This window comes from Salminus brasiliensis, chromosome 14, assembly GCF_030463535.1.
Source record: "Salminus brasiliensis chromosome 14, fSalBra1.hap2, whole genome shotgun sequence".
Lineage (NCBI taxonomy): Eukaryota > Metazoa > Chordata > Actinopteri > Characiformes > Bryconidae > Salminus > Salminus brasiliensis.
Genome location: NC_132891.1, coordinates 783654 through 806837, shown reverse-complemented (window position 1 = coordinate 806837; position 23184 = coordinate 783654). Strand labels below are relative to the sequence as shown.

The following is a 23184-nucleotide window of genomic DNA, read 5'->3' as shown; positions in this document are numbered from 1 at the left end:
TGGTAATATTACAGTATATTGTGGGTATATGGAGGACAGTGTGAGCAGCAGTGTGAGGGTTCTGCTGAAGAACATCAGCAGTGTTGAAATACTGTAGAACGGTTCCACTCTGCCACCCTGTGAGAGCAGGTCCTGTGAGTATGTCCTGTGTCCAGTAGCGCCACTGCAGTTTGACACTCTGTTTTCCTGACTGTGCTGAGCAGAACCTCCAACATCTCATCAGAACCCAAAGATCAGATCATTTCTCACAGAACAGCAGAAAGGACTGTGTGGTGCTGATGATGTTGGTGGTGATAGTGATGGTAGTGATGGTGTTGGTGATTGTGAGTATGGTGGTGGTGGTGTTGGTGATTGTGAGGATGGTGGTGATGGTGATGGTGTTGGTGATTGTGAGTATGGTGGTGTTGGTGATTGTGAGGATGGTGGTGTTGGTGATGGTGTTGGTGATTGTGAGTATGGTGGTGGTGGTGTTGGTGATCTGTGAGGATGGTGGTGATGGTGTTGGGGATGGTGTTGGTGATTGTGAGGATGGTGGTGATGGTGATGGTGTTGGTGATTGTGATTATGGTGGTGATGGTGTTGGTGATTGTGAGGATGGTGGTGATGGTGTTGGTGATTGTGATTATGGTGGTGATGGTGTTGGTGATTGTGAGGATGGTGGTGATGGTGTTGGGGATGGTGTTGGTGATTGTGAGGATGGTGGTGATGGTGATGGTGTTGGTGATTGTGATTATGGTGGTGATGGTGTTGGTGATTGTGAGGATGGTGGTGATGGTGTTGGGGATGGTGGTGGTGTTGATCACCTTTCTTCTTGGTGACAAAGTTCGGTTTCTCTCGTTTATCTGGAACATGGAAGCAGCTTCGTTTTTGGACTTCGTCGTTTTTCCTTTGCTCTCAGATTCACTTTTACTTTCTGGAAAAGAAGAAAATTACATTTAGAGAGAAACTCGATACAGAACCCGAAACAGAACCTGATACAGAACCCGAAACAGAACCCCATACAGAACCAGATACGGAGCCCCATACAGAACCCAAAACATAACCTAATACAGAACCCGAAACAGAACCCCATACAGAACCTAATACAGAACCCGAAACAAAGCCCCATACAGAACCTGATACAGAACCCAAAACAGAGCCCCATACAGAACCCAAAACCGAACCTGATACAGAACCCGAAACAGAGCCCCATACAGAGCTTGATTATTTGAGAGTCTGATCGGTGTGATTGGTTAGGAGGTGTGATTGATTAGGAGGTGTGATTGGTTAGGAGGTGTGATTGATTAGGAGGTGTGATTGATTAGGAGGTGTGATTGTTTAGAGGGGTGATTGATTAGAGGTGTGATTGATTAGGAGGTGTGATTGATTAGAGGGGTGATTGGTTAGGAGGTGTGATTGATTAGAGGTGTGATTGATTAGGAGGTGTGATTGATTAGGAGGTGTGATTGGTTAGGAGGTGTGATTGATTAGAGGGGTGATTGGTTAGGAGGTGTGATTGGTTAGGAGGTGTGATTGATTAGGAGGTGTGATTGATTAGGAGGTGTGATTGGTTAGGAGGTGTGATTGATTAGAAGGTGTGATTGATTAGGAGGTGTGATTGGTTAGGAGGTGTGATTGATTAGAGGTGTGATGGTTAGGAGGTGTGATTGATTAGGAGGTGTGATTGATTAGAGGGGTGATTGATTAGGAGGTGTGATTGATTAGGAGGTGTGATTGATTAGGAGGTGTGATTGATTAGAGGGGTGATTGATTAGAGGTGTGATTGATTAGGAGGTGTGATTGATTAGAGGGGTGATTGGTTAGGAGGTGTGATTGATTAGAGGGGTGATTGGTTAGGAGGTGTGATTGATTAGAGGGGTGATTGATTAGAGGTGTGATTGATTAGAGGGGTGATTGGTTAGGAGGTGTGATTGATTAGGAGGTGTGATTGGTTAGGAGGTGTGATTGATTAGGAGGTGTGATTGGTTAGGAGGTGTGATTGATTAGGAGGTGTGATTGATTAGAGGTGTGATTGATTAGGAGGTGTGATTGATTAGAGGTGTGATTGATTAGGAGGTGTGATTGGTTAGGAGGTGTGATTGATTAGGAGGTGTGATTGATTAGAGGGGTGATTGGTTAGGAGGTATGATTGGTTAGAAGACCTTTGGCCTTGGGTTTCTTTTCTTTGGTGTTTGTAGAAATATTCTCCTTTGTGATTTTTTTCTTTGACTTTTTTGGTTCTTCGTCGTCCTCCTCCTCCTCCTCCTCCTCATCATCATCATCGTCAGAATCTGAACCCAGAAAGAGGAAAAATGATTTAAAGTAAACAGATCATCAGAAGCAGATCAGAATCATTTAAACATTTCAAATGTCTTTCTGTGTGTGTGTGTGTGTGTGTGTGTGTATTACCTTTCTTCTTCTTCGCTTCGCTCTTCGTCTTCTTCTTCACCTCCTTGTTTTTTTCCGCCTCTTCCGGATTTTTTTCCGGTTTCTTTTTCTTCACAGTTTTTCCGTCTGATAAAACAAACCAGCCACAGACTGAACAATGATTCCTCAAACAGAGCCGGTTCTGCTGGGCCAACACCCTCCAGCCTGTTCAACAGAACCCGTTCCTCAGCTCTCTCACAGATAAAGGTTCTCTTCAAGGTTCTGCTCAGCTTAGGTAGAGCACATTCTCAGTCTCCATATCTCACTGAAGAAGGTGTTGAACTGAACCCCTGCCGGAACTGCCAATCAGCAGCGGCGTGTTAGCCTACCAATCCACTAGAGGTCGCTGTGTCTTTTCAAAGTGTGCCTTTTCAGTTCTGGGCTGTCAATCCAAGGAGTTTACAGCTGATTATGAATTATGTGATGTTTATATAGCACACTTTATTATTTATTTATTTATTTATTTATATGCTTTTACTACAAACGGACATCTCAGACTTCTGATAGAGGTGTATATAGTTTCTGTTATTGTATATTGTATATTTGTATATTATTGTTTTTATTACCCATAGCTTGTTTCATAGTGCGGATGTTAAAAAAAGTATAATCAAAATAGCATCACTCAAAGTACCTTTTATAGATCCTTTATCGACGTGCTGATGAACACATTAATCGCCTCGTATTAAACATCAGACCAGGTTAGACTGATCTGAGCTCTGTGTCAGTGTTAGTGCACAGCGGCTTTTGATGCTGTAAATATTCTTAAATAAAAGGAGAAACAAACATTTGTGAGAATTATCCTGACAGACTGTCCTGACCCCAGCCAGCATGCTCATGTCGGGCTCACATGGGTGGAATGTGGGTTAGGTGGGTTCCAGGTGGGCTCTGAGTGGGTTTGTACCTGTGTTGTTCCTGGTACCCAGTAGGACTTCCTAAATAGGCCCCATCGCTACAGCCACTTCAATCTCACATGGGTCCCATTACTGACCCTGGAGGGCATCCATATGTGGGGCCAACATGGAACCCATGCACAAAACGTATCCTGGCTCCCAATTGGGCCACCCATACAGACCCCACATGTCACATGACTGCAGGTTAGTAGAAAATCCGACTAAATATATGTTTCTAATCATTTATTACCAAAGCTGAAACCCTTTACCTGACCAGTCTGTTTCATCACAGGGATTGCAGATATCCTCCGTACTGTATTTCTATCCATGTTAATTCATAATCAGGTACAACATCCACTGATCAGCCATAACATTAATACCACTGCCTTAATACTGAGTAGGCCTCCCTTGTGCTACCACAACAGCTAAGACTCATCAAGGCGTGGACTCCTCAAGACCTCTGAAGTGTCCTGCTGTGGTCTCTGTGGTCACCAAGACTGGTGGTGGGGCCTCCATGAGCATAACTGAGCACTGGATGCTTATAACTCTAACTGTCCTTCCTTGGAGCACTGTTGGTAGGTACTGCCCACTGCATTCTGGGAGGAACACCCCACAAGACCTAATGTTCTGGAGATGTTCTGACCCAGTCATTGTCTAGAACATTACAGTCTGGTTATTGTGTCAGATTCTTACGCTCTATTTAACACACCACCTTCATCATCTTCAAGAACTGACCATTCACTCTCTGCCTAATATGTAGATCACCCCTCGACAGACAGGAGCCACTGGACCCGGATCCTCAGGGGGGTTCTCTTCAGCTGCAGTGGTTTTAATGATATGGCTGATTGGTGTAGGGATTATAGCTCCTATAAAGTTCTCGGCTGCCGTCCAGCCTTAGAATTTGTTCAGCACTTCTGAACCCGGCTCAATAAAACACATTATTTAGGAGGTTTGTATCTGTGTTGAAACCACCTGCATTCAAACGGTGGGTCAGTACAGATGTTGACCCCTTGACTGCATCTGGAGTTTAAAGGAACTCCTCAGACCCTTACTGCAATGACATGGGATTAGTTCATACACACTGCCAGACACACAGGCGGTGGACTGACTTTTTGCAGGAGTGTTGGCACTTTCCTCTGGTGGATCTTCAGTCTTTTTGGCTTTGCTCTTTTTGGTTGTGGTTTCAGAACCGTTGGCTTTTGAAGAATCTTTTTCTGGTTTCTTCTTCTTGGGTTTCTGCACAAAACAGTGAAGCAGACAATGCAGTGACCTCCTACAGTGCTATTAGAAAGGTGCAGCAGAAACAAGATGGAGGATTTTGGATTTCAGAAACAAAACACAAATACAAGAGTGAGGAAGTTCTTCCAGACAGGGTAAGAAACGTCCATTTTCCTTCCTACCACTAAAACCCCCTCAGACTTTAAACATCAGGAGCCAGTTTACAGCCACGAGAAGCCCAACAAGAGCCGTACGTGTACGACTAGAAGCTTGTCTCAAGAAGATCTGTATGAAGATATTTTGAAGAAGATCTCAGCTTTCCTCTGTGACGGAGCTTCTTATTTATAATATGTCATTGTAGCTGAGACCTTCTTATTTTTATATTCTGTCTGTAATGAAAACATATCAATAATTGTCAAACTGCAAAAACGTTCAACCCTCCACCCCTATCCTCCTCGTGTGGATGTGCATTATAAGATAAATACTTAGCCAGAATAAGATATGATAAGATAAATAAGATAATCCTAAATTCATTTAGAATTAACCGGGGTCACAGTGTGTAAATAAATAGTAATAGTAAAATAGCTTTAGTGGGGTTGAATAATACCTCTGTATTTCCAGTGCATCGTTCACTGATCTGGGTCCTTAGAAGCAGCATGGTTGTGCTAACAAGGCAGGCAATCGCTAGGCAGTTGTTACATGGTTGCTATGGTGGTTGTTATGGTGTTGCTATGTTGTTTGGTACCCAGGTGGTTGCTATGGTGTTACTAAGTAATTGCTATTTGGTTGCTGGTTGTATGGTTTGCTAGGTGGTTGCTATGGTGTTGTAGTATTGCTATTTGGTTGCTGTAGTGTTGTATTGGTTGCTATGGTGTGCTAGGTGGTTATGGTATCCAGATGGTTGCTATGGTCTTGCTAGGTGGTTGTTATGGTATCCCATGTGGTTGCTGTGGTGTTGCTAAGTAATTGCTATGTGGTTGCTATGGTGTTGCTTGGTGGTTGTTATGGTATCCCAGATGGTTGCTATGGTGTTGCTAGGTGGTTATGGTATCCAGATGGTTGCTATGGTCTTGCTAGGTGGTTGTTATGGTACCCCAGGTGATTGCTATAGTGTTACTAAGTAATTGCTATGTGGTTGCTATGGTGTTGCTAGGTGGTTGTTATGGTATCCCAGATGGTTGCTCTAGTGTTGCTATGTGGTTGCTATGGTGTTGCTAGGTGGTTATGGTATCCCAGATGGTTGCTATGGTTTTGCTAGGTGGTTGTTATGGTATCCCATGTGGTTGCTGTGGTGTTGCTAAGTGTTTGCTATAGTGTTACTAAATGGTTACTACATAGTTGCTAGTTGCAGGTGATTGCTATGGTGTTGGTAAGCAATTGCTATGTGATTTCTATGGTATTGCTGGGTGTTTGTTATGGTATCCCAAATGGTTGTTATGGTGTTGCTAAGTAATTGCTATGTGGTTGCTATGGGATTGCTGGGTGGCTGTTATGGTATCCCATGTGGTTTGCTATGGTGTTGCTAAGTAAATTGCTATGTGGTTGCTATGGTTGCTAGGTGGTTGTTATGGTATCCCAGATGGTTGCTATAGTGTTGCTAGGTGGTTATGGTATCCCATATGGTTGCTATTGCCTTGCTAGGTGGTTGTTATGGTACCCCAGGTGATTGCTATAGTGTTACTAAGTAATTGCTATGTGGTTGCTATGGTGTTGCTAGGTGGTTGTTATGGTATCCCAGATGGTTGCTCTAGTGTTGCTATGTGGTTGCTATGGTGTTGCTAGGTGGTTATGGTATCCCAGATGGTTGCTATGGTCTTGCTAGGTGGTTGTTATGGTATCCCATGTGGTTGCTGTGGTGTTGCTAAGTGTTTGCTATAGCGTTACTAATGGTTACTACATAGTTGCTAGTTGCAGGTGATTGCTATGGTGTTGGTAAGTAATTGCTATGTGATTTCTATGGTGTTGTTATGGTATCCCAAATGGTTGTTATGGTGTTGCTAAGTAACTGCTATGTGGTTGCAATGGTCTTGCTAAGTGTTTGTTGTGGTATCCCATGTGGTTGCAATGGTGTTGTGGTTGCTAAGCGGTTTCTGGATGGGTGCTATTGTGCTTCAAGGTGATTGATATGGTATTTCAGATGGTTGCTAGGAAGTTGCAAATCCGCAAAACATTCCACTGCCAAGCGGAAACCATGTATCCGATCAAAAAACAGATACAATAGCTAGAATCAGACAATCAGACCAAGCAGTCTGGAGTTGGACTGGTGCCATTATCTCAAAAACTGTACAGTCACTGCTTTACAAAGCGCAACCATGACGAGGGTTAGTTTAATGTTTTCAGATCAACATCAGATACACATCAGATACACATCAGATACATACAGCTATGGTCATTGATGTGGAGCTTTATGAAACGGAGCTGTTGCTCTGAGTGGGAAACACAGCCGGTGGAGTCCTGACTCTGAGGAAGGCCACGGCAGGTTAAGAACACAAAGGGTTAATTCTGCAGTTCAGGCCGGATTCTGCTTCACTGGAGGAGTAATCTCATTACCCACAAATCTCCTGTCTATTCCTGTAAAACACTGACCGAGAGCTGTGTGTGTGTGTGTGTGTGTTTGTGTGTGTGTGTGTGTGTGTGTGTGTGTGTGTGTGTGTGTGTTTGTGTGTGTGTGTGTGTGTGAGGGCTGGGGTCCAGATAAACATTACAAACCCTTTAAAAATCTTAAACCTGAACCGCCAATGAAAAATCAGCTCATCAGAGTGTAACGATGTTAGATCATCTGCATTCGTTAATCAGGTCAAAGTTCACCACAGGGCGATCAGCTGAGCTTCACACTGACCTCCTTCACTGACCTGCTTTCACTGATCAACACTTTCCTGTTTCTATTCTGGTTCCTCAGCAGCAGAAACATCAAACTACGGCTGGAAGATTCAGGTCCAGGAAGTGAAAACTTTCCTGAAGTGTCCGTCTTTAATCAACTTCCAGCACCACCAACATCACACCAACCACTCAGCAACATCACACCAACCACCAGCAACATCACACCAACCACTCAGCAACATCACACCAACCACTCAGCAACATCACACCAACCACTCAGCAACATCACACCAACCACTCAGCAACATCACACCAACCACCAACATCACACCAACCACTCAGCAACATCACACCAACCACCAGCAACATCACACCAACCACTCAGCAACATCACACCAACCACTCAGCAACATCACACCAACCACTCAGCAACATCACACCAACCACTCAGCAACATCACACCAACCACCAACATCACACCAACCACTCAGCAACATCACACCAACCACCAACATCACACCAACCACCAACAACATCACACCAACCACCAGCAACATCACACCAACCACTCAGCAACATCACACCAACCACCAACAACATCACACCAACCACCAGCAACATCACACCAACCACTCAGCAACATCACACCAACCACCAGCAACATCACACCAACCACCAGCAACATCACACCAACCACTCAGCAACATCACACCAACCACTCAGCAACATCACACCAACCACTCAGCAACATCACACCAACCACTCAGCAACATCACACCAACCACCAACATCACACCAACCACTCAGCAACATCACACCAACCACCAACATCACACCAACCACCAACATCACACCAACCACCAGCAACATCACACCAACCACTCAGCAACATCACACCAACCACCAACATCACACCAACCACCAACAACATCACACCAACCACCAGCAACATCACACCAACCACTCAGCAACATCACACCAACCACCAGCAACATCACACCAACCACCAGCAACATCACACCAACCACTCAGCAACATCACACCAACCACTCAGCAACATCACACCAACCACCAACAACATCACACCAACCACTCAGCAACATCACACCAACCACCAGCAACATCACACCAACCACCAGCAACATCACACCAACCACTCAGCAACATCACACTAACCACCAGCAACATCACATCAACCACCAACATCACACCAACCACCAGCAACATCACACCAACCACCAGCAACATCACACCAACCACTCAGCAACATCACACCAACCACCAGCAACATCACACCAACCACTCAGCAACATCACACCAACCACTCAGCAACATCACACCAACCACCAGCAACATCACACCAACCACCAACAACATCACACCAACCACTCAGCAACATCACACCAACCACCAGCAACATCACACCAACCACCAGCAACATCACACCAACCACTCAGCAACATCACACCAACCACTCAGCAACATCACACCAACCACCAGCAACATCACACCAACCACTCAGCAACATCACACCAACCACTCAGCAACATCACACCAACCACCAGCAACATCACACCAACCACCAACAACATCACACCAACCACCAGCAACATCACACCAACCACTCAGCAACATCACACCAACCACTCAGCAACATCACACCAATCACTCAGCAACATCACACCAACCACCAGCAACATCACACCAACCACCAGCAACATCACACCAACCACCAACAACATCACACCAACCACTCAGCAACATCACACCAACCACTCAGCAACATCACACCAATCACTCAGCAACATCACACCAACCACCAGCAACATCACACCAACCACTCAGCAACATCACACCAACCACCAGCAACATCACACCAACCACCAGCAACATCACACCAACCACTCAGCAACATCACACCAACCACTCAGCAACATCACACCAATCACTCAGCAACATCACACCAACCACCAGCAACATCACACCAACCACCAACAACATCACACCAATCACTCAGCAACATCACACCAACCACCAGCAACATCACACCAACCACCAGCAACATCACACCAACCACCAACAACATCACACCAACCACTCAGCAACATCACACCAACCACTCAGCAACATCACACCAACCACTCAGCAACATCACACCAACCACCAACAACATCACACCAACCACTCAGCAACATCACACCAACCACTCAGCAACATCACACCAACCACCAGCACCAACCACTCAGCAACATCACACCAACCACCAGCAACATCACACCAACCACTCAGCAACATCACACCAACCACCAGCACCAACCACTCAGCAACATCACACCAACCACCAGCAACATCACACCAACCACTCAGCAACATCACACCAACCACCAACATCACACCAACCACTCAGCAACATCACACCAACCACCAGCAACATCACACCAACCACCAGCAACATCACACCAACCACCAACAACATCACACCAACCACCAACAACATCACACCAACCACTCAGCAACATCACACCAACCACTCAGCAACATCACACCAACCACCAGCAACATCACACCAACCACTCAGCAACATCACACCAACCACCAGCACCAACCACTCAGCAACATCACACCAACCACCAGCAACATCACACCAACCACTCAGCAACATCACACCAACCACCAACATCACACCAACCACTCAGCAACATCACACCAACCACCAGCAACATCACACCAACCACCAGCCACCAGCAACATCACACCAACCACCAACAACATCACACCAACCACCAACAACATCACACCAACCACTCAGCAACATCACACCAACCACTCAGCAACATCACACCAACCACCAACAACATCACACCAACCACTCAGCAACATCACACCAACCACCAGCAACATCACACCAACCACTCAGCAACATCACACCAACCACCAGCACCAACCACTCAGCAACATCACACCAACCACCAGCAACATCACACCAACCACTCAGCAACATCACACCAACCACCAACATCACACCAACCACTCAGCAACATCACACCAACCACCAGCAACATCACACCAACCACTCAGCAACATCACACCAACCACTCAGCAACATCACACCAACCACCAGCAACATCACACCAACCACTCAGCAACATCACACCAACCACCAGCAACATCACACCAACCACCAGCAACATCACACCAACCACCAACATCACACCAACCACCAACAACATCACACCAACCACTCAGCAACATCACACCAACCACTCAGCAACATCACACCAACCACCAACAACATCACACCAACCACTCAGCAACATCACACCAACCACCAGCAACATCACACCAACCACCAACAACATCACACCAACCACTCAGCAACATCACACCAACCACTTAGCAACATCACACCAACCACTCAGCAACATCACACCAACCACCAGCACCAACCACTCAGCAACATCACACCAACCACCAGCAACATCACACCAACCACTCAGCAACATCACACCAACCACCAACAACATCACACCAACCACTCAGCAACACCATGGCTGGTGTGAAGTGATGTTGCTGGGTGATTGATGTGATATTTCTGGTGGTTGGTGTGATGTTGCGGGGTGATTGGTATGGTACTGACCCAAGGTAATCGCCCACTCGTTTCTCCATAAACATTATCTGTAGCTCAATTAATAGAAATACAATCAATATTTAGTGTAATCACAATTAAAGATAAGATGAGATAATCCTGTATTAGTCCCGCAGTGGGGAAATTCTCAGTGTCACAGAAAGGGACAGCAAGACACTCAGATGCAAAAATGTAGATAAATTATGAATATATACACAATATAAAGTTTCCATTATTGATATTATTTGATTTATTTGTGACAATTCATAATTCTGAATAATTAAACAAATAGAATTTGGCCTCAATTTTGATCTAAATTTGACATTTTTACCTCTTGAAGCCTCTGTTGTCACTACTGAGTCAAACTGACCGGAACAGTATGTGTGTAATATTAACAGATATTAATATTCATCATAAAATCACATTTAATTAGTCATTTTGCTTTTACAGGGTTGTTAAACTAAGGACAGCAGAAAATCATCAACTTCACCTGAACCCTGAACCTTACCTGGACGGCCACGCTGGTTAAAAATCAAACATATTATTTGTATTGTAAAGTAGCACACACACACACAGACACACACACACACACACACACACACACACACAGACACACACACACACACACAGACACACACACACAGACACACACACACACACACACATACACACACACACACACAGAGACACACACACACACACACAGACACACACACACACACACAGAGACACAGACACACACACAGAAAGAGAGAGAGAGAGTAACTGTACCTTTTCAGCAGACATTGTTCTGGAAGAAACTTCAGATTAATAAAAAATATCCAAAGTTTCAGCAGAGAGAGAGAGAGAGAGAGAGAGTGTGTGAGTGTGAGAGACTGAGTGAGTGTGTGAGTGTGTGTGAGTGTGAGAGACTGAGTGAGTGTGTGTGTGTGTTAGAGAGACTGAGTGAGTGTGTGTGTGTGTGTGAGAGACTGAGTGAGTGTTTGAGTGTGTGTGAGTGTGAGAGACTGAGTGAGTGTGTGAGTGTGTGTGTGTGAGAGACTGAGTGAGTGTGTGAGTGTGTGAGAGACTGAGTGAGTGTGTGTGTGTGTGTGTGTGAGTGTGAGAGACTGAGTGAGTGAGTGTGTGTGGGTGGACGTATGTGAGGAATCAGCTGAAGGTGATAATTGGATTCAGACCGTCTGCCCACACACACACACACACACACACACTCACACACACACACACACGCGCAGAAAGAAAAAGTGTTTGCTGGGATGTCGCCACCTGCTGGTCATGCCTGAATATCTGCCGGACAGCAGAATCACCTGAGGATGCTTATTACATATTAATAACAGAACAGTAATAAGAGTTCAGCCTCGTTCTGAGCTCTTCTGCTTTACTCTCACTTTAATCACTTCTGTAAACACAGTGCATAATTAACTCTCCTTATCAATAATGTTGATCAGCATTGTAGTGAATTTCTCAGGACCGTAGAGACGATTCCTTCATCTCAGAAGAAACAGTGAATGAGCAGGTGTCCCAATACTTTTGTCCTGATAGTGTATACATATTGTTATTCCTATCCCTGTTTATTGATCTATTACGTTTGATCTTATTACATCTTCTTGTAGTTGTTTTATTTTATTTTTATTATTATACTTGTTTTAGCCTTTCCTTGATTTTTATCTGTTGTTTTAGTTGATGTGTATGAGTGTGTGTGTATGAGTGTGTGTGTATGAGTGTGTGTGTGTGTGAGACATAATGTTTAAAAAAATGTTTTTTAGTCTATTTGGTCTAAACTTTTTTTTAGACCAAATATTTAAATGTACAATATAGAGGCAGGACTTTTGTCTGTCTCTGAACGTCTGTGAGAAACACGTCGTTAAAACTTCAAACATCAATAAAACCTCAAACACTAAAACCAGTTTTACTGTTAATTATTAACCACAGTTCTGCAGGAGTGCTGCTTTTCCACGGTAACCATGCTTTGCATATGTGTGTGTATGTGTGTGTGTGCGCACATGTGACTCTTAGCTACTGTATTTACACATTATGAATGTGTGTGTGTGTGTGTGTGTGTTATCACTCACTGCATGTTTTGTTTTAATTAAAGCTGAATCAGCTCTGACTTCATGACTCTTTCAGACCTGAGCAGCAGTGACATCACAACAGAGAAAGAATGTGGGTGTGGTCTTTGGCTTTAATCTTTGAAATGTGCGCCTGTATACACCTGTACACACCTGTACCCATTGATATACACCTGTACACACCTGTACCCATCGATATAAACCTGCCCACACCTGTACCCATCGATATAAACCTGTACACACCTGTACCCATCAATATACACCTGTACACACCTGTACCCATCAATATACACCTGTACACACCTGTACCCATCAATATACACCTGTACACACCTGTACCCATCGATATACACCTGTACACATCTCTACACACCCGTACACATCTCTACACACCTGTACCCATCAATATACACCTGTACACACCTGTACCCATCGATATACACCTGTACACACCTGTACACATCTCTACACACCTGTACCCATCAATATACACCTGTACACACCTGTACCCATCGATATACACCTGTACACACCTGTATGCACCCATACACACCTGTACACATCTCTACACACCTGTACACACCTGTACCCATCGATATACACCTGTAAACACCTGTATGCACCCATACACACCTGTACACATCTCTACACACCCGTACACACCTGTACCCATCAATATACACCTGTACACACCTGTACCCATCAATATACACCTGTACACACCTGTACCCATCGATATACACCTGTACACACCTGTACCCATCGATATACACCTGTACACACCTGTATGCACCCATACACACCTGTACACATCTCTACACACCCGTACACACCTGTACCCATCAATATACACCTGTACACACCTGTACCCATCGATATACACCTATACACACCTGTACACATCTCTACACACCCGTACACACCCGTACACACCTGTATGCACCCATACACACCTGTACACATCTCTACACACCCGTACACACCTGTACCCATCAATATACACCTGTACACACCTGTAACATCCATACTTATCGTTACATGCCTGTGTCCACATGCCCAACTGCACACGTCCATACATCTCTGTTCACACCTGTAAATGCCTGTACACATCTGTACATATCTGTACACACCCGTACACATCTGTATATACCTGTACACACCCGTACACATCTGTACATACCTGTACACACCCGTACACATCTGTACATATCTGTACACACCCGTACACATCTGTATATACCTGTACACACCTGTACACACCTGTACACAGCTGTATATATCTGTACACACCTGTACACATCTGAACACACCTGTACACAGCTGTATATATCTGTACACACCTGTACACATCTGAACACACCTGTACACATCCATACACACATACTTGTTCGCTATAACCTTTATAACCAAACCCTCACAACCAAATTTCTGAGGCTCATTATTTTGGAAACAGGCGGATTAAAGGTGAAGTTAATCTGATCTGATAATAAATGTCTGATCATGATGAACCTGATCGTGGAGGACGCAGGAGAACCGAGATCAGATATCATTTCTTTAGCTCTGATTTTATTCAGTCACAAATTTAAACAAACACAGAGAAATAAACACAGAATAAACACAGATCACAAACACATGATGAACGTCTTTATGAACTACTTATAACGTAGCTTTTCACGACAACAATCCTCAGATTTACACAAACTTCAAAGTTAAAACATCAAACAATTCCTGTCAAATCCCACCAGACGGAGCGCCAGAGCGGGTCAGATCAGTGCCTGAGTGAAGAGTGGGAATGAAGAGCTGTAAATACTCAGTATTTATTCAGCATTCCCTGATTCAGATCCTCGTGTTCAGTAGATTCCGCAGTAGATCAGTAGATTCAGTAGAGAATTCTGGGACGGGCCGAGGCTGAGCGCGTTTAGCTGGGAGGGGCCTTGTGGGCGCTGGTCTGCAGACCCCTCAGCGTGCGCTCGTTGAACTGGTAGGTCAGTTTGCGTTTGACTTTGCAGATTTCTCCGGTGCGAGAGTAGTTCCGCAGGGCCCGGGCCATCTTCTGGTAGGTCATGGTTTTGCGGTTTCCTTTGCGCTTCCCCCACATTTCCGCCAGCTTCTCCTTGTTCTGGGAGGAGAACTGAAAGGTTCCGCTCGCCGACTGAACCCACCAGATACAGCTGCGCATGTCGGGACTCTGCAGCATCTCGTACAGGAACTGGAACAGACGCTCTTTCCTTTTCCCTGCAGAGAAGCAGACGCAGGAGCCGCCGTTAGCTCTGATGAGCTCTGATGAGTGCGGCCACCTTCAGAGTCACACCATTCAGACCACTCTACAGCTCAGAGCATCAGGTTTCACTGCAGTGCCCTCTGACCTCTCCGGTTTAACATGCTGAGTTGTGTTGAGTTGTGTTGTTTTGAGTTGTTTTGTGTTGTTTTGTGTTGTTTCGATTTGTGTTGTGTTCAGTTGTGTTGTTTCAAGTTGTGTTGTTTCGAATTGTTTTGTGATGTTTCACGTTGTGTTGTGTTGTTTCGAGTTGTGTTGTGTTGTTTTGTGTTGTTTCAAGTTGTGTTGTGTTGAGTTGTGTTGTTTCGAGTTGTGTTGTTTCGAGTTGTGTTGAGTTGTGTTGTGTTGTTTTGAGTTGTTTTGAGTTGTTTTGTGTTGTTTTGTGTTGTTTTGTGTTGTTTTGGGTTGTGTATTTATTGTGTGTAGAATGTCAATATCAGTTTTTAACTATAATTTGTACTGATCAGATCAATAGAGTTGATCCCTGCTTGAGTTCCTGCAGTAAAGGTGAATGAAGGTCCAGTACCGGTCAGTGGCGCGATGGGCATCGTCTCCCAGGCTGCACTTCTCTCGCTGCCTGTAGGGGGCGATGGCGGGAACTCTGGACAGATCGAACTGCAGTGTGAGTCAGAGTCACTGGAGGGCGGAGCTTCGTACTCGCAGTGCACACCCTGAAACATGCATGAGCATTTCATCTTGCTGTTAGCTTCATGCTAGTTGGTGGGGTGTAAGCTTCTATAGCTTCATTAGCCTGGTAGCTCCTGTGCTAAAGCTAAAGGCCTTACCCACTCAGGGTTGCTGTACTGACTGGGCCAGTGCTGCTGATCCGCGGCGCTGTCATCCGCCCTCGCCAAGCTCCCGTACTGCCACTCGTACGCAAACCGTCCCCACCAACCGTTCTCTAAACACCATCACACACATCAGTACAGTTCTCCATCATCAGCAACCAGCTGAACCACCTTCCTCAACATCCCCACACAATTAGCATATTTCACTCATCTAACCAATTAACTGAGCGGTCAATTAAACACGTAATCAATTACCTTTCACAATCTGCAGATACGATTCTCCACTGACGGCCAAAACAGGGACAAGCACTCTGAATATCCGAATAACTGAGTAGCTAAACAGTTAAGTATCTGAGTATCTGAGTGAGTATCTGAGTGAGTATCTGGGTATCTGAGTATCTGAGTGAGTATCTGAGTATCTGAGTGAGTATCTGAGTGAGTATCTGAGTATCTGAGTGAGTATCTGAGTATCTGAGTGAGTATCTGAGTGAGTATCTGAGTGAGTATCTGAGTATCTGAGTATCTGAGTGAGTATCTGAGTGAGTATCTGAGTATCTGAGTGAGTATCTGAGTATCTGAGTGAGTATCTGAGTGAGTATCTGAGTATCTGAGTGAGTATCTGAGTGAGTATCTGAGTGATTATCTGAGTGAGTATCTGAGTATCTGAGTGAGTATCTGAGTATCTGAGTGAGTATCTGAGTGAGTATCTGAGTATCTGAGTGAGTATCTGAGTGAGTATCTGAGTGAGTATCTGAGTATCTGAGTGAGTATCTCAGTGAGTATCTGAGTGAGTATCTGAGTATCTGAGTGAGTATCTGAGTGAGTATCTGAGTGAGTATCTGAGTATCTGAGTATCTGAGTGAGTATCTGAGTGAGTATCTGAGTATCTGAGTGATTATCTGAGTGAGTATCTGAGTATCTGAGTGAGTATCTGAGTATCTGAGTATCTAGTGATTATCTGAGTGAGTATCTGAGTATCTGAGTGAGTATCTAAATGTGAGTATCTGAGTATCTGAGTGAGTATCTGAGTATCTGAGTGAGTATCTGAGTATCTGAGTATCTGAGTGAGTATCTGAGTATTTGAGTGAGTATCTGAGTGAGTATCTGAGTATCTGAGTGAGTATCTGAGTATCTGAGTATCTAAGTGAGTATCTGAGTATCTGAGTGATTATCTGAGTGAGTATCTGAGTGATTATCTGAGTATCTGAGTGAGTATCTGAGTATCTGAGTGAGTATCTGAGTATCTGAGTGAGTATCTGAGTGAGTATCTGAGTGATTATCTGAGTGAGTATCTGAGTGATTATCTGAGTATCTGAGTGATTATCTGAGTATCTGAGTGAGTATCTGAGTATCTGAGTGAGTATCTGAGTATCTGAGTGATTATCTGAGTGAGTATCTGAGTGATTATCTGAGTATCTGAGTGAGTATCTGAGTATCTGAGTGAGTATCTGAGTATCTGAGTGATTATCTGAGTGATTATCTGAGTGAGTATCTGAGTGATTATCTGAGTATCTGAGTGAGTATCTGAGTGAGTATCTGAGTGATTATCTGAGTATCTGAGTGATTATCTGAGTGAGTATCTGAGTGATTATCTGAGTAATATTTGAAAATTTGACTACATTTTTATTAAACTATCTTAGTATTTCAATGAGTTTCTGAGTATCTGAATAATTGAGTAGCTGTACATTTGAAATATTTTAGTATCTGAGTATTTCAATAACTAAATATTTTAAATGTGAGTATCTGAATAACTGAGTAGCTGAATAGTTAAGTATCTGAGTATCTGAGTGAGTATCTGAGTATATTGGTATATTGGTGGAGTTTCTGAGTATCTGAATAATTGAGAAGCTGTACATTTGGATATCTGAGTATCTAAATATTTTTAAACTGAGTTTCTGAGTTAATAAAAGGATGTTCGAGGTGTGTGTGTTGAACCCAGCTGTCCTCTTTCGGTTCACTTACTGACCTGCGATTACGATCTGATCATCAGTCCCACTCTGCACTCTCTGCTCTTCTCCTGAGTGCTCCTGCAGATACTCCTCAATCACCTCCAGCTCCATCTCCCCAGCAGATGGCCCAGCAGGACAGAGCTCCTGCAGGTACTGCAGCTGAAGGACACGAAACCACAAAGAACAAATACAGAGGAGTGAAAAAGGAGTCAGAGAAAACAGAGGAGTGAATCAGAAGAGTGAATCAAATGAGTGAATCAGAGCAGTAAATCAGGAGAGTGAATCAAATGAGTGAATCAGAGGAGTGAATCAGGAGAGGGATACAGGGGAAAGTGAGGAGCAAACCAAAGGAGTAAATTAGAGGAGTGAAACAGGGGACAGCAGAACAGACAGTACAGAACAGTACTGATAGTGTGTGTGTGTGTGTGTGTGTGTGTGTGTGTGTGTGTGTGTGTGTGTGTGTGTGTGGTTTGAATGCTGATGTTGTTTATAGTACAATGGTGGAGTGTGGACAGAAGTAAAAAGGTATATTTGCATGGTGTGTGTGTGTGTGTTAGTGTGTGTGTGTGTGTGTGTTATTATTTACAGCTTTACTCTGTGAAATCATTTGCATGTCAGATTAAATATCTGCAGATTGTGGACTGGACTGGACAACTGAACAGTGTGGCACAATTGAGACTCACCGGTTCCAGACTGTTCAGCATGATCTGAAACACACACACACACACACACACACACACACACACACACACACACACACACACACACAGAGAGAAAGATCAGTATGACTTATAAACACTGTTGTATGGTTTATCCTGATTAGCTGACGGGTTTACATAAAGATTCACATCCACAGTTCTACACTGTTCTATATCTGTACAGTTCTACACAGTTCTATATCTGTACAGTTCTACACTGTTCTATATCTGTACAGTTCTACACAGTTCTATATCTGTACAGTTCTACACAGTTACAGTTCTATTCAGTCTGACACTACGGTTCAGCTGTGCAGTACTCAGATCATACTGTTCATATGTGCAGTAATAATAGTTCTATAGTTCAGTATGTGTAATCATTTTCCATATGTATTATCTCAGTTATTACCACTCCGCCACTTTATTCATATCATTTATATACATGTTCATACTTTTACATACATATTTTTTTATTTCATTTCATTTCATATTTCATTCACATTTTTACACAAACCGTTGCAACTGTGACAACTGGGACGTATTTCTGATTCTGAATCTATATTTCTACAGTTCTACACTGTTACAGTTCTATAACTGTATGTTCATAAGGTTCCACTTTTTACAAATCTACACTTTTACAGCTCTATATTTTACAGCTCTATGGTTCATCTACTGGTTCTATGTTTCTATAATTTTAGAGTTTTTTTAAGCATAGTATTTTACAGTTCTAACAGTATTATTTTACACATCTACTCCTCTACAGGTATACGGTGATGCAGATCTAAACCTCTACAGTTCTACAGTTCTAAACCTCTACAGTTCTACTGTTCTAAACCTCTACAGCTCTACTGTTCTAAACCTCTACAGTTCTACTGTTCTAAACCTCTACAGTTCTACTGTTCTAAACCTCTACAATTCTACACTTCTAAACCTCTACAGTTCTACTGTTCTAAACCTCTACAGTTCTACTGTTCTAAACCTCTACAGCTCTACTGTTCTAAACCTCTACAGTTCTACTGTTCTAAACCTCTACAATTCTACACTTCTAAACCTCTACAGTTCTACTGTTCTAAACCTCTACAGTTCTACAGTTCTAAACCTCTACAGTTCTACTGTTCTAAACCTCTACAGTTCTACTGTTCTAAACCTCTACAGTTATACAGTCAAACACTATACAATTCTACACTTCTAAACCTCTACAGTTCTACTGTTCTAAACCTCTACAGTTCTACTGTTCTAAACCTCTACAGTTCTACAGTTCTAAACCTCTACAGTTATACAGTCAAACACTATACAGTTCTACTGTTCTAAACCTCTACAGTTCTACTGTTCTAAACCTCTACAGTTCTACAGTTCTAAACCTCTACAGTTATACAGTCAAACACTATACAATTCTACACTTCTAAACCTCTACAGTTCTACTGTTCTAAACCTCTACAGTTCTACTGTTCTAAACCTCTACAGTTATACAGTCAAACACTATACAATTCTACACTTCTAAACCTCTACAGTTCTACTGTTCTAAACCTCTACAGTTCTACTGTTCTAAACCTCTACAGTTCTACTGTTCTAAACCTCTACAGTTCTACAGTTCTAAACCTCTACAGTTATACAGTCAAACACTATACAGTTCTACTGTTCTAAACCTCTACAGTTCTACTGTTCTAAACCTCTACAGTTCTACAGTTCTAAACCTCTACAGTTATACAGTCAAACACTATACAATTCTACACTTCTAAACCTCTACAGTTCTACTGTTCTAAACCTCTACAGTTCTACTGTTCTAAACCTCTACAGTTCTACTGTTCTAAACCTATACAATTCTACAGTTCTAAACTCTCCAATTCTACAGTTCTAAACCTCTATAATTATATAAATCTAAACCTCTACAGTTCTACAGATCTAAACCTATACAATTCTACAGTTCTACACCTATACAGTTCTACACCCATACAATTCTACAGTTCTAAACCTCTACAGTCTTAAACCTCTACAGTTATACAGTCAAACACTATACAATTCTACAGTTCTAAACCTCTACAGTTCTAAACCTCTACAGTTCTACAACGCTACAGTTCTACACCTCTACAGTTGTACACCTATACAATTCTACAGTTCTGAATCTCTACAATTCTACAGTTCTAAACCTATACACTCTATAGTTCTAAACATCTACAGTTTTAAACATATACAATTCTACAGTTGTATACATATTCAATTCTATAGTTCTAAACCTCTACAGTTCTAAAACTATACAGTTCTGCAGTTATAAACCTCTACAATTCTACAGCTCTAAACATCTACAGATCTAAACCTCTGCAGCTCTAAACCTCTGCAGCTCTAAACCTCTACAGCTCTAAACATCTACAGCTCTAAACATCTACAGCTCTAAACATCTACAGTTCTACAGTTTTAACCTTTACAGTTCTAGAGTTCTAGAATTCCTCAGTTCTACAATTCTGCAGTTCTAAACCTATACAGTTATATAGTTATAAATGTCTACAGTTCTACAGTTCTGAAATTTTGCTGTTCTAGACTTACTGTTTTACATGTCTACACCTGTACACTCCTATATTCTACTGTAATTTACTCTGACACTTCTGCACTTCCACCAGTACAAATGACATCAAATATATGCCTACCTACCAATACTGAAATAATTACTATTATTATACATGTGTTAATAATTAGACACCATGTTAATGTAGAAGAACTGTGTAAATGTAGAAGAACTGTGTAAATGTAGAAGAACTGTGTGAATGTAGAAGAACTGTGTGAATGTAGAAGAACTGTGTGAATGTGGAGTTGGTGTTAGATTACCTGGGTAGAGCTCTGAGTGTTGAGGTTGTTTCTGATGTTTCTGAAAGTGAACTGAGGGAGCTGAAGGTAAAGTCCGTCTGAGGCAGAGAGTCACCTGTAAAGTTCACCTGCTGCCAAAAAACTGCCCTTTATATCTCTCTCTCTCTCTCACACACACACACACACCCTGGATTCCCCATGTTACTTTGCCAATATATGCAAATTCTCCCTCTATGCCCCACCCTCTGAGTAACAGTCTGCAGGCCCTCAGGCTCCACTCGTCTGTTTCTGTTCTGATGTCCCTCATTACTGAAAACTGCGACTCCACCAAACTCATCAGAGCAATTATCTATGTACAGTAAAAGAGCAGCTTCACCCTCCTGTACCTAAACAATGCAATACACCATCTCCTGGATCAATTCTTCGCCCAATGGGAAAAATATTCATAAGAAAATTCACTGAAAAAAGTTTTCCCTCCTGTCTCCCATTACACACGTCCCAAACACAGAAGAAATCAACTTCCTTTAAACACCCAACTAATAATCCCCCACTCGTTAAATACTGTTCTCTCAGTGTTAGTGAGAGGTAAAGCAGATAACATACAGATTCATATCAGCTAGAAATTCCCCTTTTCTTCCAAAAAATGTCAATTTTTATTTCAATCATTAATCTCTGATGTGTGTTTATATGTGTGTGTGTGTGTGTGTGTGTGATATGAAACAAGGACACTAACTCCTCGCTCATCAATAAATCAAATGTTAACAGTGTGCAGTTCATGGAAAACTTGTGTAAATGACTCACACTCAGTTCCACCTCAGCTGCATAATCAGACCTGTGGGCCTGATCTAATCAGATATACTGTAATATAAAATAATCAGATGGGTTAGGGACAGTGGTGTAGTCAGGTGTGAGAGATGGTGGGACAGTGGTGTAGGCAGGTGTGAGAGATGGTGTGACAGTGGTGTAGTCAGGTGTGAGAGATGGTGGGACAGTGGTGTAGGCAGGTGTGAGAGATGGTGGGACAGTGGTGTAGTCAGGTATGAGAGACGGTGGGACAGTGGTGTAATCAGGTGTGAGACGGTGGGACAGTGGTGTAATCAGGTGTGAGACGGTGGGACAGTGGTGTAGTCAGGTGTAAGATGGTGGGACAGTGCTGTAATCAGGTGTGAGATGGTGGGACAGTGGTGTAATCAGGTGTAAGAAATGGTGGGACAGTGCTGTAGTCGGAGGTCAGATCACCACACATCAGTAAATGCAAATTCTTTTCTATTACAGGTAGATAATTAACTCTGCTCACATTCCAAATCTGCAACTTCCTGACTTGTGCAGTGCACTACATAAGGAGCATGATGATCTCTGTCTTTAAGAGGTACCGGCGCCCCCTACAGTTTCCATCTCTTCGTGAACAGAAAAATATAAAAAATGGAGGAAAGTTTTTTTTTTAAATATTGGGATACGTGTGGGCGGGGCCTTAACCTTTACTTACAGGCTGGATTCAGTCCTCGCTACCGCCCCCAACCAAGAAAGCTTCACATCAGCATCTAAAGCCTCTTATTTTTATGCTTCTGTACCTTCTATGAAATAAAATTTTGTTTGTTTGATTGAAAAATTAAAGTTTGATTTGTGGAGATTCTTCAGGAGGAGCTG

The 23184-nt window shown here is 43.0% G+C and overlaps 2 protein-coding genes across 2 annotated transcripts in view; both read right to left on the bottom strand.

Moving 5' to 3' along the window:
- Window positions 1-11745, bottom strand: part of tulp1a (TUB like protein 1a) — a 15070-nt gene extending 3325 nt beyond the window's left edge. The window contains 6 exon segments of the mRNA XM_072697419.1: window positions 804-836; window positions 839-913; window positions 2142-2270; window positions 2389-2493; window positions 4406-4532; window positions 11731-11745. Of these exon segments, the coding sequence (XP_072553520.1) occupies window positions 804-836; window positions 839-913; window positions 2142-2270; window positions 2389-2493; window positions 4406-4532; window positions 11731-11745 (484 nt within the window).
- A 2990-nt stretch (window positions 11746-14735) lies between these two features.
- LOC140577412 (uncharacterized) lies at window positions 14736-21633 on the bottom strand. Its single transcript, XM_072697383.1, has 6 exons — window positions 21559-21633; window positions 18727-18750; window positions 18061-18202; window positions 16092-16207; window positions 15833-15977; window positions 14736-15263 (listed from the first exon to the last, which is right to left on the bottom strand). Exons 2-6 carry the CDS (start codon window positions 18745-18747, stop codon window positions 14947-14949), a joined length of 741 nt encoding a protein of 246 aa, XP_072553484.1. The 5' UTR covers window positions 18748-18750; window positions 21559-21633; the 3' UTR covers window positions 14736-14946.
- Window positions 21634-23184: the final 1551 nt, after the last annotated feature.

Bases quoted from the DNA above. Each gene is read 5' to 3' on its own strand.
- LOC140577412 (XM_072697383.1), bottom strand. From the start codon at position 18,747: ATGCTGAACAGTCTGGAACCG. The intron at 16,208-18,060 runs GTCAGTAAGTGA...GATGGTGTTTAG, and splicing joins TGATCAGATCGTAATCGCAG to AGAACGGTTGGTGGGGACGG. The intron at 15,264-15,832 runs GTACTGGACCTT...GCTTCTCTGCAG, and splicing joins GCCCATCGCGCCACTGACCG to GGAAAAGGAAAGAGCGTCTG.